Raw genomic sequence first — 17,673 nt, 5'->3', positions numbered from 1 at the left:
AAAGAGACAAGAATTTTATTTACTATATAATAAGAGGTCGATCGGATGAGTCAACGTCCGGCGCCGTCCAAGACAAAGGCGGATTGACTATTGCAGCACTGGAACATGGTGAATGAACTCAGGAAATCATAAAAGGAATCCAAGGTTGAAATTTAACAAGATATCATGATACGGTGGGTGTTGGATTATTACTGGCTATTATCCACAAGTTTTGGGTGAGCCAACGGGATGCCGCGTGGGCCTGGGTTACAGTGGTTGTTTGCTAGAAAATAGTAATAGATTTGATGTCGGCAAAAATGTTTTATAATCGTCTGTGATCAATATTCTCGATCGACGTCCCAGAATGCAGGAATTTCCTTCGTCCAGTAGCATTCCAGTTATTAAATTAAGAAAGTAAAGTTCATAGTTTTCAACTTATCTAAGTAACGTGACAAAAAGAGAGCCTGAGGTCTGGGTGGAGGGGCCCTATACTCACACAACCTATTCATATTAGCAGCCAAAGCACAGTATGTTAATTTCTTTCAGGAAAAAACACACACAGAGTATGTTAGACTGTGCATGAAATAATACGGGTCGTCATTAGACGTAGGAATTAAAAACTTCATATATATGAAACACAAAGAGAAGAAGAAGAAGAAGAAGAAGAAGAAGAAGAAGAAGAAGAAGAAGAAGAGTGCTTAGCTTAGATCTCTCCGTGACAGTAAAATTGAGGTAGCCGAAGATATTAAAGAGGGTGAAGAATACCAACCACGATTTATTAATCAACGCAAAGCTCCAAAGAAAGCAGGGTCACACCTCCATTACCAGCTCCCGAAAGATATGTCAACTTGCATGTGCCAGCTGCATGCATGGTCCACCTAGCAATCTCACATGCATGGCAATCCCCCACGCATTCTACCCAATTGGCCATGGCTTATAAAACCCTAGACCTCGATTTGCACCAGTGCCCTTCTCCAATAGAAATCCATACCTTACCTTAATAAGTTACAAAGAAATGGCTTCCAAGGCCTTTGCTACAGCAGCTCTTCTGCTCACCTTTAACATCCTTTTCTTCTCCTTGGTCTCATCGGCACCTTGCCCCCCACCACCCAAACCTAAGCACAAGCCGACTCCAAAACCTACACCTACTCCTAGTCCTTCTACACCAGGCTCTGCCTCCTGCCCAATCGACACACTTAAGTTGGGAGTGTGTGCAAATGTACTTGGTGGTCTGATCAACCTCGAGATCGGCAAGCCGCCCAAGAAGCCATGCTGCACCCTCATCGAGGGTCTCGCCGATCTCGAGGCAGCCGTGTGCCTTTGCACTGCCATCAAGGCTAACATCTTGGGTATCAACCTTAACGTCCCTGTTGATCTCAGCTTGCTCGTTAATTACTGCGGCAAGAAGGTTCCTCAGGGTTTCAAGTGCAACTAAAATTATTCTATCAAGCCCTCTCTCTCTCTATATATATATTTATGCTATTTATATCATTTTCTCTCTCTTTCATGCATTAGTTGTGTCATGGTTATTTTGGATTGGAAGGTTGGATGCAACAGTAATCCATATCTAGTTGTAATAAGTGTGAATTGTTAAGGTTGGTAAATAAGGCATTTGCTTTCCAGAATTGTTACAGTATTGTCTTCTCGTAAGTGTCAGCGTTTGTAATACTTAAATGTGCCGATGAAATATTTTTATTCTCAGTAATGTATGGACTTCAGCCTTTCGGCAGCCAGTGTATTTCATTTCTCTATTAGATTTACTTGGCTCCATGTGCTAGCTCTATATTTTTTTTTTTGGAAAAGATTAATGATTATATCCGAAATTATTATTATTATTATTATTTAATCAAATAACTTACTTTGTATTAATAGTGTCTGGAGCTTCTTAAATGAATGGCATCTTTTTCCTAAAAAAATATAAATAAAAGAGATTAAAAAGGAAATGAAAAAGATAGAAAAGCTTGCTTATTGTATTAATTTCTCTACATTTTTTACTTGCTATTGCAAGATTTTAAGAATAGTGTTTTTCTAAATGAGATGGATCGAGTTATTATAATGGCTATCGCCATATGTAAAAATAGATAGAAACCCAAACTGCACGACCAAATATTTTATTTAATATAATATAATATAAAAGATTATTGCTTTTTGATCATCGCTTAAGTTTTTATAAAAATTGATGAATTAATATAAAAAATGCACTTTTAAGCTTGTAGAGCAGTCATATGAGCTAGCACTATCAACACAATAACCAATTTTTATGACGTGTAAGTATAGGATTTGAAAGATTTGTTTAAAGATGCTAACTTGAATTGATTCATACTAGAACTATCGTACAACGCTCTTGGACGAATCTCCAATTTGTTAGGTACACTATTTTCGACAGCATATCATTGTTTCCTATTAAAATACAGGCACCTACAATTTAGTGTTCTCTTCTCTCTCTTTCTCATCCCAATTCTCGATAACACCACATTCATCATACCTGTGGATGGTATAGTATTTACCATGGAACCTTTTGCAATTAAGTAACTGGTAGAATTTTTTTTTTTCCCCAACCTTACTTGTACTTTTACCATGGCACATCTTCCTGCCAACCCGTAGCTAGTTGTGCGTGCCTTAGTTTCCTCTGCCTATGTAAAGGAAAATCATGGTACGATCGACCTTTCAACATTTATTCTTATCAGAGAGTCCGGAGGCATGGCAACTGCATGTGTAATCACATAAAATAATGTATGCATGACTTGTATCACACTCCCCACCAGATGCACTCAAGGACATTAATTGGATCGAGAGGTTTGATTCTTCGTACTTGGGTACGCCATAATTATTTCTTGTGTAATTAAGCCCTCCCTGTAGCTCCACAACCTCTAAGTACGGCTCTCGCGCGCATATACTTTCTGAGAGCTTAGCTGTTAAACAGGCCAAAGTACACAAATTCACTGGAAAAGAAACAAACTCGCATCACTGAGGTTCTGGGCCCTTATCTTATCGCGATTCTAGGGCAGCAAGCACCAACCACCACATAACTCGAATACAAGAAGGGTTCACGTGTTACCATTGGGGAACGAAATAAGTCCTCATAGAACCAAACAAGCAGTACACAATGAGTATAGTGACCTATCACGACTAGTGCAGCATTCATCACGTTGGATTTCTATGGATCACTGGGTACGTACGTACTAGCTAATTCAAACTCTTGGCCACTGCCTTAACTCCATCCGGAAGCCTCCTTGGCTTGCTGTAAATTGCTATAAGAGAAGTATTTAAACGACCTTCATACGTACACTGTGTTATACAAATATGTTGCCTCTAAAAAAAAAATTTAACAGACATATGTTAGCAAAAAATACTATAATTCATAACAGGAGTTAATTCTCTGAATAGCAGGTTAAAAGAATAATAACAATTATAAGAGGCCGCTTTTGCTTACAGGTTGGTCCTTTTGTATTATTACTTTCTTTCCTTTTCTCCTTTGCTGTCTCAGGACACGGCATAGTCACGGACTCGAAGGTGTAGCAAAATTAGCCAAAAGCTAGCCACCTAATATGTTGAAATTGTTTGCCATTTATTCCGGTTTCAGCTAGGGTTCTTCACCTCCCATGTTATGGCAGTGGGCCCTCGGGCTCCATTTTTGCCTCTGCTCAATTATTACAGATAGAAAGAACGATATCTTGTCAAGTCGATCATTCATTAGAATTCTGGAGGTACGTATTGCAAAAATTAACTCTAATTACCGATAACAACAAAGTTGACCGATCTGTAATTGGCCATTCCCTACCTATAATTTTTAGTAGGTTATATATATATATATATATATATATATATATATATATATATATATATATATATATATATATTCTGATGTCGGGTTCCATTTCTAGCGTCTCCTGCACAAAATCCAATTTACCTACGAAGAGGATAGAGCATTCGATATGTATAAGAAAATGCATGCGAAATATTTCTCTAGAAAATACTCTCGAATTATGTGCAGAGTAATGTTGAAGTTTAGGTAGCGAGGATATCTAACTACTTCTCATTGTAGACTTTCTGTACATGTACACACACATATCTAATTGTTGGAGAAATTAAAAGTTTAGTGGAAGATAGGCATGCTGTTGCTCACACTCTGGCAAGTGTACAAGAAATAATTACGTACGTACTTAAGATGCTAGTCGATGATTGTTAGACGCCCACTTGATTGACACTACGTGTAGAACCCAGATGAAGCCAACTCAATTAGGAGAATCCAGTATTAGTTACGGGGCAATCAGAACGAGTATGCTGTCAAATTATGCTTGGAATCAACGAGAATGGCATCTCCAATAAAGTTGAACATGGAGTTGTTCAGGTGTCACACCATCTTTGTCTCGTATAGAACGTTTTAGGAACAAGATCACGTGAATTCTCCTAGAGAATTCTACACTCAAGATCGGATCATTTTACAACAGCTGTCCACGTGGCTGTCGCTCAGGTAAATGCATGGTATCCCGAGGTACGTAGCTGATCTATGTGTTCCATCGTCCACGTATAGTTGATGTACATGCATGTGGCTTTTATTTCGTGGTATCTTTTACGTATTCCGGGGTTGCTGATCTGAAGCATGCCTGCAGTTGAGCTTGTACTCAGTTCTGTTTTAGAGAAGAGCTTGTGCTCAGTTTTTTTTTTTTTACTTTTGTTAAGTGGTAGGTTCCATAAGCACAGCCGAATCGACGTTGAATGAGCTAAGATTAAGACCAACCCATATAGAACTGTACCTTTTTGTTTTTTTAAAGGAAAGGGAGGTTGACTGATCATATCATTAATCCAATCAAACGGGAAATATGGTAAGAACTCTAAAAACAAGCTCCTCATTTGGCAGTATTACAGATTGAACGAAAATACAAGCAAAGAATCAAGTGTCATTTTATCAGTTATGCTTCAATTTTGTAATCAGCAGCAACCAAGCCGGAGGAAAGGGAAAGGAAATAAAGAAGAAGAAAATAAAAAACAAGCTGGGCTTGATCTTTACAGTTTACAGACGTAATATGATTTAATTCATAAAGAGCGTGGAATATTATGTTATCTACCATGAATTGCTCTATATTCATGGGCAAGATTTTAATTACTGGCGTCAATATCTGATCTCAACTTTGTGATATAATTAAAGATAAAGGACGAAACAAACGGTTGATTTTACATTAGAGTCTTCTCAGTTGTGACAGCTATTCTGCATGTGAATGACATAATTAGTTTCCCGTTTTATTGCACCCAATGGGTCTACCGAGATAATTTTATATTCCCAGCGTTACAAGCTCCCCTTCCTTTATTGGTTCAGTGAAGTTTCCATAGTTTAAGTAGAAAATGAATAAATCTTACACCAGGTGAAGGAAAGCATTAATATATACCATATGAAATGGAGACCAAAGCAGGCTTTATTATCCAAAGATGGAAAGGTGGATTACACAATAATCATCACTTACAACCAACCATATATAAGGAACGAGTACAAGATAATGAAATCCCCAGACTTTAATTTGACTTACATATACTTCATTCAGAACCCCTGTTTACCACATGTGATGCACATGTTTTATAACAACACTTACCAACACTAAAGAACCACTTGAACAAACAAACAAGCCGATCAACGATGAACAATCACTGCGTGAGAACAAAGTCTAACTGCACTGGAAGCCAGAGGGGACGCTGCTGCCACAGTAGTTGGCAAGCAAGCTGAGGTCAATGGGGATGTTGAGATTGATTCCAAGAATATTAGCCTTAAGGGCAGTGCAGAGGCAGACGGCGACCTCGATATCGGCGAGACCTGAGATGAGGGAGCAGCATGGCGTCTTCGGTGGCTGGCCGAGCGTCACGTTGATCAAGCCACTGAGCACATCAGCGCACACACCAAACTTGAGTGTGTCGACGGGGCAATTAGTACTGCCGGATGGGGTTGGGGGAGGAGGGCTAGGAGTTGGGGGAGGAGGGCTAGGAGTTGTGGGAGGAGGGCTAGGAGTCACTGGAGTAGGGCTAGGAGGTGGTTTAGGCTTCGGGCTAGGAGTAGGCTTAGGCTTCGGGGTCGGGCATTCGCCGCAGGCGGTTGCCAGAGCGAAGAAAAGGTTTACAACAAGGAAGAGAGCAAGTGATGCTGTGGCCTTGGATGCCATTGCTGGCTTTTGTGGCTGAGCAGTACTAGTTTGCTAGTAGTAAGGGGTGGCTAAGTACCAGAACTAGTGTGTGGGATGAGAAAGTTGGTTGTGAGGTAGGGGGTATTTATAGAAACAGAAAATTGTATTTTATGCTCTTCTTTTTCCTAAACAAAAAAAAGTATTTGCAGTTTTAACTTTAAATGTGCCTTTCATAGATGTCTTTTAAGTTAAAATTATATACCGACATCCCATATTTAAGTGACGAAATGGTTCGCTACTTTCGAATTGCACGAGAGAAACTAAAACTATAACACAGGATCGATGTGTTTAGGCTCATTTAATAGCAAAGATAGGAGCAAATTTGACTTGCAAACAAAAAAATTAAGTAAACTATCAGGTTCGAAATATAAACTCTTTTAAACCTAGGGAGTCCTATGCAAATCTTCATATATGTACTTTAAAAAAAAGAGAGTAAAAATGAGGGCCCGTAGATTGAATTATTAGTATATAGAGAGATATCATTAATTGTCTATTGAAGAAAATATAAGGGGAAATTGTTGGGTTGGACAGAAGAGTGCAGGGCATGCACATTGACGTGGCGAATTTAGCTGGCAAAAGGAAGGAAAGACAAGAGAAGATTTTGGAGTCTTTTGAATGAGTGGGGAATTGTGGTCATTTGCTTGCCTGTCCTTGCAAAAATATCGACATCGATCAATTGCCCTGCTGTTAGATATGCACGGTCCTGATCACAGCAACCTGAGTATACCCTAATTAGGAGCAACCAAACACGACTTTATGGGCAGCAAGAAACTCAAGCTTTGAAACAAATCTCTCTCCTTGCTTCACAGTTACATTGTTTAAATAGGAAAATTAAAAGAGACGTCTATGCACATCTCTTTCTTTGCCCGTACGGACAATATTACGTATAGTTTAACCTGTTTAGATTCTATTATCTTAGTTTTGTAGGGAATGAAGCAACTCCATGCCTGTAGTGTTTTCCCATACATGCGATCATGTTGGTCATGGTGCTTACAATCTGTTATTATCAATAACAGTTAGATGGTAAAAAAAGGAAGCTGATGCCAGATATGCATCATACATGCATCAGCAGTTTTATGTGTTGTTGATGGGGCGTGGCGGGCTGTCTGGATTTGGATATAATGAAGGATAATTTACTCTTGTTAACAACTTGTTCACATAAGAAAAATACACACACACACACACACACACAGAGTAAGGACATGAACTAGCGGTACGTATGTAGCTCTTGCATGGCAACAATGAAAAATGGCCAACCTCAAATTCAAAACTAAGAAGAGCAGTTGGCTAGAATGTGCTGCAACTTGATGGTGGACAAACCGAGTCTGACAAGAATGTCTGCGAGTAGTGGGGTGACATGCTATTGGCGATCAAATGCATCATAGACCAGAGAAACACAAACAGTTCAGACAAATCTAAGAGCAGGCATTTGCTGCGAACCAAATAAACAGTTATCTAATTGGTCCCTAGCTTGGAGCCATGAGTGCAGAGTCTAACTCATTGCGACACACCTATTCTTTCGTGGCAAAAGAAGGGCCAACTTGCTTGGCTTGTTAGGTGGAAGGAGTATCACGGGAGTTTCCAAAAAAGAACAACAGCCCGAGCATATATATCTTCTCGGGCTCACACTAATTGATTCCTTTATTCTTAGGTACTCCTCCTATTCACGTAGCGACTGGATTCATCCTACAATTCGACGGTCATAATGCAGTACTTAATAAATTACCTTGCACTAAGTTGTATGAAGTCAAGCTTGCCTGTCCTCAGTATTTGACATGAGAAAGGATAGGACGAGACCCTATATATATTCATTTTTTATCTTGCTCATATTTTTGGCAATGGTAATAGGAGCTCAGAATCATCTCAAATGATGTTACTTTAAAAGCGAAGGGTGTCCACTGCTCATCCTATTTGTCTCTTTGAACTGTGTACTTATCCACAATGCCAGCCTCATATGTATATTTTTTTTATCGCAATGAATATCGTAATTGTGGTGCAGATCGATCGAGTGGGGCAACTGGGATCTGTACCAGTGTAGTTAATATTATAGAGAATCCAAGAATCAGGTCAGATTGTGGATAGAATCTCACTCGCGTACACCTAGAACAATGCCAGGACCACTTGTCGCGAATTACATGAGACATTACTATGGAAACGATGAACTTGGTCTTCACGCCCAAGGTGCATTTTGCTCACACATTGAGTTAAAAATGACAGAGATCCTACTAGTATTATAGATTAGGTCGGCAGAACATCAACCGTGGTTTGAAATATATTGCTCAATCTTGTCCAATCGTTCTCCTTTTAATGAACAGTTAAATTAGGTAAACATTTATTTTTTCGGTTGCAATCAGCCCGATAGTGTATGCCAGTGCTACTTGTAACCTTAATGTTGTTCAAGGTGTGATTTTGAGATCTGTATAGGAGAAATAATGAAACCAACTTTATTCATGCATTGACAGGCTTACACGATAATCAGCCAAATACAACTCCACGTCGTGCTTGGATGGTTCCAAACACAAGTACAAGCCAGAGAAATTAACTTCATACAAGAATAACATGCAAAACAAATTACTTCATGACACACAGAAATAACCACCAACGAGAAAAAATCTTTAACCGACACTTTGATGCTTAACTAAGGGCACTGGAAGCCTGCAGGTGTTCCCTTACCACAGAAGTTAAGGATGAGGCTAAGGTCGATAGGGACGTTAAGATTAATCCCCAAAATGTTAGCCTTAATAGCAGTGCAAAGACACACTGCAGCCTCAAGATCAACTAGTCCGTCAAGAAGAGGGCAGCAAGGCTCTGCTGGTGGCGCGCCAACCTTGCCATTGATCAAACCTAGCACATTGGCACAAACACCTAGCTTGAGTGCATCCACTGGGCACTTACCAGATGGGGGTGGGGGTGGGGGTGGTGAGCAATATTTGCCACGGGCATTGGCAAGAGCAAAGAAGAGAAGGTTGAATGTGAGGAAGAGAGCAACTGAGGCTGAAGGCCGTGATGCCATGGCTAGCTATGAATTCTAGTGTTTGAGATGGCTTCTGCTGATACAGTAGGGAGCTATTTATAGCTACAGAAGGAAGAACTACTGTGATTAAGGTTTGTATAAGCCAGTTGTTGGCAGACTCCAGGACAAATGCCATGTGAATGGAGTACGTGGACCACGTCAAAGAACGTAGCTCGTGACTACGTTCGTACTTGAAGGTTTTTAATCTTCCACCTTAACTTGGCTTGCAACAAATCATTAAATCTGCCAGTTGATATGATCTTTTATATATTTTTCATCTTACCGCAAATAATCCCACGATTTGCATGCTTAATTATTTCTCAGTTGGTCGAAGAAGAACCGTTTCTTATAGAAATATCTTTGTTATTATTAGAGAAGTCAACTTATACATCCATTGGTGTGCCAAATCGGATTAGATTAAGAGCCTACATTTTCTAATTACTGAACGAACTTAACAGCGTAACTGTGGAAGTTACCTGAATAAACTTTGGTTAGTATGTCTATAGTAAGCTAGAATCATTAAATTGTTCTCAAACAATATATAATCACCGTCTACATCCACTATAGGACATTAGTCATTTAATCCACCTGTCTCATAGTAGAAACAAAAGTATTAACTATAAATAATTCTCCTGTAAATGCTCATATAGTAATAGTACTCTTTTAGGGAAAGAGCAACTTAGCTCTTTGATCGTACTACAGTACAATAATATGGTTACTTATCTTGAATATCATTACTTTTTTTTTTTAAGATTCGTCTTCTTATCTTGATTAAACTTGGATAAACATGTTTATGCAAAAGAATTAATCCTTTATTTATTAGAAATCACGACATAAAATTCCTTGATGATATAATTGAGAATTTCAGTATCTTGATCACAGGACTTACTTTCATGACATAAGGTGACGGAACCATGCATGAATGCTGCAGTACTCCTGCAGATAACCTAAGAATAACAAGACATCCAAAGAGGAAAAAAGGAAAATAAAAATAAAAATAAGCAAACGAGAACAAGATAAAACACTACATTCCAGTTCAGATGCAAGAGAGTTGCATAAGGATAAGGTGTTCTCCTACAAACTAAAGAGCTAGGGCGCCTTAAGGACACTGGAAGCCTGAGGGCACACCCTTTCCACAGAAGTTCAGCACCAGGCTAAGGTTGATAGGAAGATTAAGCTTGATCCCCAAGATGTTAGCCTTGATGGCGGTGCAGAGGCACACGGCTGCCTCGAGATCAACGAGGCCTTCGAGCAGAGGGCAGCATGGCTCCTTGGGTGGCAGACCAACCTTGGCATGGATCAAATCCAGCACATTCGCACACACGCCTAGCTTAAGTGCATCCATTGGGCACTTCCCGTGACTGCTTGGCGTGGGGTTGGGCGTGGGCTTTGGCGTGGGGGGCTTTGGAGTTGGGCAAAAGTAACCACAAGCACTGGTAAGTATAAAGAGGAGGAGGTTAACTGCAAGAAAGAGAGCAACAGATGCTGTGGATGCCATGGCTAATTGCTCCACTAAAGGCTGATACACTTGGTGAGTTGCTGATGGTTACTTGGTATATATAGCCTTAATATGTGGTAAATTTAAGCACAACTTTAGAGGAGTTGTTACAATCGCGACAAAAGGTTTCATCCAGTAATCAATGTGGGTTTAGCTGGCGAAGCCAGTGGCTCACATTATCATGATTTGGAGGCTTGCTAATCTAGTGGGTAATTTAATCTCATTTTTAATCCATCTACTGATGGTAAAGAGTAAACGACGTGATGCGTTATAGGGAAGAGCACCCATAGGTACTTGATTAATTGGTAAGACGTGCAGATCTTGGAATTACCCAATGGAACCAAGATGCTAATTACTAGTTATAAATAATGTCAATTACTCAAATGTGTAATCTAATCTGGTCTATAATACTCTCTAGTTATTGTAATTACCCAATGGAGTGGGCCATGATGGATTTAATTGGGCCTTCACATTTGGGCCCCAGACGTTAACTAGCGCGATGCTATAATAAAGTTTAGCAAATTAGGTGCATTACTCCTGGCAAAATTTTGGCACGTGCCACCTTTTTGCTAGACCATGCTTCGCGGCCCGTGAGCTCCTCCTCCTCTTCGAGAAGTCGGACCGGGTCGGAGGGGCCTGGGTCCGCGACCCGCTTACCACAATGATTTCACCATCCTTTATTTTTTATTTTTTATTTTTTATTTTTATTTATTTTAGACATTAGACGTGCCTTTAGTTTTACCTTGAAGAGTTAAAATTAACTATGGGGAGTAGATATCCTACTTTTGAGAATTGTATACTCTATATAAACGTGCTAAAAAAATTATTTTGGGATAACTATATTTTAATCCGTGTGGTTAGACTTAAATTTATTTCATATTTCATAACTTTTATCTGCATTACTCTACCTCATTATAATTATATTTAAATTAGATTTATTATTTTTTTTTATCATATTTGATTGATCTATCAATCAAATTTGAAGATATTTATTTAAGTTATAGTTGTAAATAATTAAATATTATCAATCTGATTTTGGATGATAAATATTATATATATATATATATATGTGTATCTTTTTATTATATCTTTGTATCTGAAATTTGATAGATATTATTTTATATGTGTTTAATATCTAATAAGTATCTTTAAATTCGCTTTGTGGTCAAATATAACAAAAGAAAAAAATTTAGTTTGAATATAATTATCAGATAATTCTCTTTTCTATAATAATATTTAACCTATTTTTTGATTACCTCCTAAATTATTAAAAAACACTCCACCCATTCTATTAGATTTATGTTAACCGTTTTCGTTCATAATTTATCGTACAATAATCACGTGATAAAAATATGATATATTTACTCGTCATATACACGTGTTATACGAGGGAAAATTTTATTCTTATAATTATATAAGAATAAAGCGATACGAATACAATTATAGGAAGACAAACATGGTCGAACAACAGTTAAACGACACATAAACTATTGTGGGAGTGTTTTTAAAATGTCCATAGATAAATTTTTTAAAACCATATATCCTGTATGCAAGCATCTACTTATGTGATACTCCCTCTTTGCTCTTCTGTTACAGCTGAAGGTTATATAAAAATGTACATAGATTTTATCCCTCCAATGAAAGCCCCCATGGCTCTCTTTCCTGAAGTCTACCTGCATTTAACCCTCAGTGAGACCGACAGAAGACTCTACATGGAATTAACGTCTGGTCTCAACTGTAATGTCGGCAATTAGCAGGACGACTCAAAACAGCAGTTGACAGTTCTGTCCAACAACGAAGACTTGCCTAATGATACTTACTACCGACTTGAATGCTAGTTCTGGGGAAAGCTATTCCACCCGTGATTAGTTTATCTTTGAAGAAATGCCAACGAATTAACGTCCTCCTCCTGTCTGTAAGAGTTTGTCCTTTCTAATCCTCTTTACCCACAAAATCTAAAGTTTTTCTCATTCATTGAATGGCCTAAACTTGTCTCAATCTTCACTCGCTCAATTAATTTATTCAATGTCATCAAGTCAACGCTACGTGCCAAGTCCTCTCCACCAGTTGATTTATCGTGATTAATTTTTTTTTAATTGATCAAATCTTGAAGACCAGGATGTGTTATATGCTATCTAAACCTTCATCCAATAAGATAAAAAGGATATGTTTTCTTTTTTTCCAATATTCGTCCCCTCAGTATATTTTAATGTGTCTCTGGGTGCGTGTGGACCCGGTCACTTATTGGATCACACCTAAGTGTATGGTGACCTTTTGGCCCGATAAAGATTAAAGTCAACATAAACCAACCTGCAATACCAGTGCTGAGGACTAGTTAAAACTTCTCTCCTTTAATTAAGCTTATTTAATAAGGGTTATATCACATCCTCAGGTTGTATCTGGGAATTAATATTCGTACCAAGTAGCTGGAAAAACCCACGCCCAAACATATATATATATATATATATATATATATAGATGTCGGCAGAAATAATATCAGTTTAATTTTAAGTGAAAGTTTTGATATAGAACCATTGTGAGATAATTATTCACAAATGCAATCGGAAATTTTGTACTTAATTCGTTTAAACAGTATTAAAAAAAGTTTCTGCTGCCACTAACACCCTGTTTGGAATTTTCAAATCGTAATTTGAAATTGTATTTTTGGAATTTTTGAATACTAAGAGGTTCGATTGATTTGGAATGATTTCCAATACTTTTTTTTTAATTTTACGAGAATTGATTTCTAACTTAATCAAAATTTTCTATATTTTATAATTGCCGTTTGTGTGATAATTAATTAAAGGCCCCTACTTATAACCTTTTTTTTTCTTCTCATCTGTTCTCATATTAATATTTTCATTTTTCCCAACTGTAATACCTACTTCAAGTCTTCATCTTTCTCCTATATATATATATATATATATATATATATATATATATTAATGATAAAGGATATAATAGAAAACTTAAAAAAAATATTGAAACAAATTTCAAATTCATTTGGATAGATAACTCGAATCTTAATTGCCAAAAGGAATGCCCTTTTGCGCCTATAAAAATGCCGCCTTGCTCAGTTGCTTCCTTCCCTCATTCCAGTCGACCTTCTCTCTGTTTCATTACTACTCAACAAGAAAGAAACAGAGGAAATATATACAAAATAATAATAGAAATAATTAATGGCGACTATTCCCGAGACCACAAGCGAAGGCAAGACGGTGTCCGACGCGTGGGACTTCAACGGCCGCCCGGCCGTCCGGTCGGAAACCGGCGGATGGACCAGCGCCGCCATGATCCTAGGTGAATTCCTTTCCTTTAATTTTTGTACTAGTAATATTCTCTTTCATATATCTACGCATCTATGAAGAACTAATTCTACCAGCAAATGTGAAGGCGTGGAGCTCTGCGAGCGCCTGACGACGCTAGGCATCGCGGTGAACCTGGTGACCTACCTCACCGGCACCATGCACCTCGGCAGTGCCGTCTCCGCCAATGCCGTCACCAACTTCCTCGGCACCTCTTTCTTGCTCTGCCTCCTCGGCGGCTTCGTCGCCGACACCTTCCTCGGCCGGTAAATATTTTTACTACCATACTGCCCTCTTGACGGAACAATGATAGCAAATAAAAGATCAGTAATCATATCTTTTTTTCTTCTTTTTTTTTTAATTTAATACACTATAGGTATCTCACCATTGCCGTCTTCACCACCGTCCAAGCAATTGTAAGCACTTCAACTCCTCCTTCCTCAGTTTTTTTATATATTTTTTTCAGATAGAAATTCAAAAATTAACTTGTTGGGTTGAAGGGAGTAAGTATCCTGACGATATCGACAGTAGCCCCCGGGCTGCGGCCGCCGACGTGCACGAGCGGAGATTGCGTGCCGGCGAACGGGACCCAACTCGGGGTGCTCTACCTCGGACTATACGTGACGGCGTTGGGGACCGGCGGGGTGAAGTCGAGCGTGTCGGGGTTCGGGTCGGACCAGTTCGACGAGACCGACGACTCCGAGAGGCGGCGGATGCTGAGGTTCTTCAGCTGGTTCTTTTTCTGCATCAGCTTCGGCTCGCTGCTCGCCGTAACGGTGTTGGTTTATATCCAAGACAATCTTGGCCGTGTGTGGGGATACGGCATCTGTGCCGTGGCGATCCTCGCGGGGCTCGCCGTGTTCTTGTCCGGGACGACGAGGTACCGGATCAAGAAGCTGGCTGGCAGCCCGCTGACGCAGGTCGCCTCGGTGGTCATGGCGGCGTGGCGGAACAGGGGGCTACAGATGCCTTCCGACGCTTCGACTCTTTATGATGTTGATACCGGAGAGAAGGGGAGGAGCAAGACGAAGCTACCTCATACGAAAGGATTCCGGTAATATTTTTCACAAAACAATCAACTAATATGTATCTGCTAGATGTTAGGTAATTAAGCGTACAAGATATAACTTAATAGCATCTTTTATGGATCATTAGTAATGCATGGGAAGATGAATAAGGGAGGAGCATAGTTTTCACCATAAAGTTGCAGCTTCTCGACTATCTAGGCAAGTTAATTTATTAGTATTATTATACATATACTGATTGGAATGATTGATAGGTTTCTCGTGCGGTTCAGTCATGTCTGCCATGGGCTTTCCTTCAAGAAGAAAAAAAAGAAGAAAAGTTATGGCACCCACATGGTTATGGGTGAGGGAGAATATCTTGTATATCGCTTTGTTCCGCTAGCCTTCGTCTTCTTCCCCACTTCCAAAGAAAAACAATATTATCAATCCTAGATATATATTCTCCATACATACATAGCATCTGGCACGTTAATTAACTTCAATATGCATGTAGACCAAGCTAGTTAACATGACATGGGCCTGTCCTATTATATATCCGCATGCCCGATTTTTCATAGACAATTGGCCTGCCAAAGTAATTTATGAATCTTTCATACAACCCCTCTTTGTTTCTTTCATTCTTTCTTTGTTGTCTTTGCTCTGGTGAAGTGAATTGAAAGAGGAGGTGGGTCATGAGGATAAATTTGGAAGCGATTGAGTAGGCAATTATTTGGATTCCATCTACTAGGCTTTAAATTTTTTTTTTTAATGTTTAAGCCATGCAACCGAAGATGTCTCCGTTTCATGATCTTTTATGCTTTCCTTGCTTAGCTTCCTCGACCGGGCAGCGATCATAGACGGCTCCACAGATTGTTCACCGCCATCGCAGACGAAGTGGCGGCTGACGACGTTAACCGACGTAGAGGAGGTGAAGCAAGTGATCCGCATGCTCCCCATCTGGGCCACCACCATCATGTTCTGGACGGTCTACGCCCAAATGACCACCTTCTCCGTCTCACAAGCCGCTGTCATGGACCGCCGCATCGCCGGCAGCACCTTCCGCATCCCCGCGGGCTCCCTCACCGCCTTCCTCGTAGCCTCCATCCTCCTCGCTGTTCCCGTCTACGACCGACTTATCCTCCCCATCGCCCGCCGCCTCACTTCCAATCCGCACGGTCTCGCGCCGCTCCAACGCATCTTCGTCGGCCTCGTCCTTTCAATCCTCACCATGACCGTCTCGGCCGTCATCGAGCTCATCCGCCTCCGCGCTGCCAAACGCGGCATCACCCCAAGCGTCTTCTTGCTCGTTCCGCAGTTCTTGCTCGTCGGCGCCGGCGAGGCGTTTATTTATATCGGGCAATTGGACTTCTTCCTAAAGGAGTGCCCTAAGGGGATGAAGACAATGAGCACGGGGTTGTTCCTTAGCACGTTATCTTTGGGTTTTTTTCTTAGCTCGGCACTGGTGACTGTAGTGCATATGGCAACGGCTAAGAGCGCGAAAGGGGCATGGCTTGCGGATGATTTGAATAAAGGGAGGCTCTATGACTTCTATTGGCTTCTAGCACTGCTTAGCGCGGCGAATCTAGTGGCCTTCTTGGTGGCGGCGAAGGGCTACGTGTACAAGGAGGAGAGGATGGCTGCGGAGGAGGACGGCGGCGTTCATGGGGCGGAGATGGTAGAAGAGGCGTGTTTCCAAGCATGACGCGTGGTCTTCTACTTTGTTTACTTTGTTAGAATATGGATGAAGCAAATCCAACGTGTCTGTAGACTCTAGTTAAGCGATCTATCAGTAGAATAAAAAAATTCTACTCATTGAATTCAAAATTACGATGTAAGGGGAAAAGTTGCGTCTTTTGGGAACCGAACGAAGCAGTTATTAACTTATAGTTATCCATGCACACCTTGACATTAAAACCGCTCACTATCCCCCACACAAACCCATCGAATCGAACTCAAAAGAAAAGAAGGAAGGGATCGGCCATGGAACGACCTTTCCCAGTGCTTGAGAAGAAACTGGCGGAACTCCAACTGCAACTCCGCGAACTATTCCTCACCGACGACGATGCCAGTCCAGGAATAAGAATGAGTACTTACCGCCAACACATGGCCATCGATGAGATCCAGTTAAAGATAGGTTTTCTCAAAACTCTTATGACGGCCGAAAAGGATTGTCATGCTAGTGACACGCCTACACACTTATCACACCTTGAGAAATGGCTGGCAGCCTTAGACGATGCCTTCCACAACTGGGTTGATTTCCGCATCACACCTGAAGATGATTTGGGTGAGCTTGCGGAATGCTTTTGCACCAATTCATGCTTTGGTGAAGGTGAATCAGAAGCTGAAGCTGAAGCAGGAAGGGAAGAACATGATAATGTGCTGGAGCCGGATTATGTTGCTCCGGCGGTGAGCATGGACGTTGAACCTTTAGGGTCGGAGAGAGGCAGAAGTGAGGAGGATGGAGAGTGGAAACAACGTCGCTGGTTATGTAGTAGTAGGCTTTATGGTTTCATGGCTGTAGCAGTGGTGGTCGCATTATCACTAGCAGTGCTTGGAATTGGTCCAAAATTTGGTAGGGTAGAAAAGAAGTTTTACCTTGTTCCAACCTGAGGGTTTATTTCCCCTACTTCTCTTTCCACCCTATCCTGTTCTGCTGTATGAAGTTTTGGTTAGATTTTATGCTCTGATGCTGTCGCACTTCATT

At 40.3% G+C, this 17,673-nt stretch overlaps 5 protein-coding genes across 5 annotated transcripts; 2 read left to right on the top strand and 3 right to left on the bottom strand.

Moving 5' to 3' along the window:
• The first annotated feature begins 934 nt into the window (after positions 1 to 934).
• Positions 935 to 1,749, top strand: LOC140763664 (14 kDa proline-rich protein DC2.15-like). The gene has a single exon (XM_073101949.1). The coding sequence runs from the start codon at positions 995 to 997 to the stop codon at positions 1,412 to 1,414; it is 420 nt and encodes a 139-aa protein (XP_072958050.1). The 5' UTR covers positions 935 to 994; the 3' UTR covers positions 1,415 to 1,749.
• A 3,626-nt stretch (positions 1,750 to 5,375) lies between these two features.
• Positions 5,376 to 6,206, bottom strand: LOC140763050 (lipid transfer protein EARLI 1-like). Its single transcript, XM_073101080.1, has one exon. It carries the CDS (start codon positions 6,126 to 6,128, stop codon positions 5,640 to 5,642), a length of 489 nt encoding a protein of 162 aa, XP_072957181.1. The 5' UTR covers positions 6,129 to 6,206; the 3' UTR covers positions 5,376 to 5,639.
• Positions 6,207 to 8,578: 2,372 nt separating this feature from the next.
• LOC140762297 (14 kDa proline-rich protein DC2.15-like) lies at positions 8,579 to 9,214 on the bottom strand. Its single transcript, XM_073100016.1, has one exon. The coding sequence runs from the start codon at positions 9,160 to 9,162 to the stop codon at positions 8,788 to 8,790; it is 375 nt and encodes a 124-aa protein (XP_072956117.1). The 5' UTR covers positions 9,163 to 9,214; the 3' UTR covers positions 8,579 to 8,787.
• A 757-nt stretch (positions 9,215 to 9,971) lies between these two features.
• Positions 9,972 to 10,698, bottom strand: LOC140762296 (14 kDa proline-rich protein DC2.15-like). Its single transcript, XM_073100014.1, has one exon. It carries the CDS (start codon positions 10,658 to 10,660, stop codon positions 10,262 to 10,264), a length of 399 nt encoding a protein of 132 aa, XP_072956115.1. The 5' UTR covers positions 10,661 to 10,698; the 3' UTR covers positions 9,972 to 10,261.
• Positions 10,699 to 13,743: 3,045 nt separating this feature from the next.
• Positions 13,744 to 16,829, top strand: LOC140762294 (protein NRT1/ PTR FAMILY 6.3-like). Its single transcript, XM_073100012.1, has 5 exons — positions 13,744 to 13,960; positions 14,054 to 14,231; positions 14,342 to 14,381; positions 14,466 to 15,019; positions 15,801 to 16,829. Exons 1-5 carry the CDS (start codon positions 13,840 to 13,842, stop codon positions 16,669 to 16,671), a joined length of 1,764 nt encoding a protein of 587 aa, XP_072956113.1. The 5' UTR covers positions 13,744 to 13,839; the 3' UTR covers positions 16,672 to 16,829.
• The last annotated feature ends 844 nt before the right edge of the window (positions 16,830 to 17,673 follow it).

This window comes from Typha angustifolia, chromosome 7, assembly GCF_048772165.1.
Source record: "Typha angustifolia cultivar Huaian chromosome 7, ASM4877216v1, whole genome shotgun sequence".
NCBI classification, from domain to species: domain Eukaryota; kingdom Viridiplantae; phylum Streptophyta; class Magnoliopsida; order Poales; family Typhaceae; genus Typha; species Typha angustifolia.
The sequence above is the reverse complement of the archived record's forward strand: the minus strand, read 5'-3'. Positions and strand labels throughout refer to the sequence as shown.

What these genes read in the sequence shown, in the direction of transcription:
- LOC140762294 (XM_073100012.1), top strand. Translation starts at nt 13,840, where the DNA reads ATGGCGACTATTCCCGAGACCACAAGCGAAGGCAAGACGGTGTCCGAC. An exon ending in GCCGACACCTTCCTCGGCCG is followed by an intron (nt 14,232 to 14,341) that starts GTAAATATTTTT and finishes AATACACTATAG; the next exon opens with GTATCTCACCATTGCCGTCT. An exon ending in CCTCATACGAAAGGATTCCG is followed by an intron (nt 15,020 to 15,800) that starts GTAATATTTTTC and finishes TTCCTTGCTTAG; the next exon opens with CTTCCTCGACCGGGCAGCGA.
- LOC140762296 (XM_073100014.1), bottom strand. Translation starts at nt 10,660, where the DNA reads ATGGCATCCACAGCATCTGTTGCTCTCTTTCTTGCAGTTAACCTCCTC.
- LOC140762297 (XM_073100016.1), bottom strand. Translation starts at nt 9,162, where the DNA reads ATGGCATCACGGCCTTCAGCCTCAGTTGCTCTCTTCCTCACATTCAAC.
- LOC140763664 (XM_073101949.1), top strand. Translation starts at nt 995, where the DNA reads ATGGCTTCCAAGGCCTTTGCTACAGCAGCTCTTCTGCTCACCTTTAAC.
- LOC140763050 (XM_073101080.1), bottom strand. Translation starts at nt 6,128, where the DNA reads ATGGCATCCAAGGCCACAGCATCACTTGCTCTCTTCCTTGTTGTAAAC.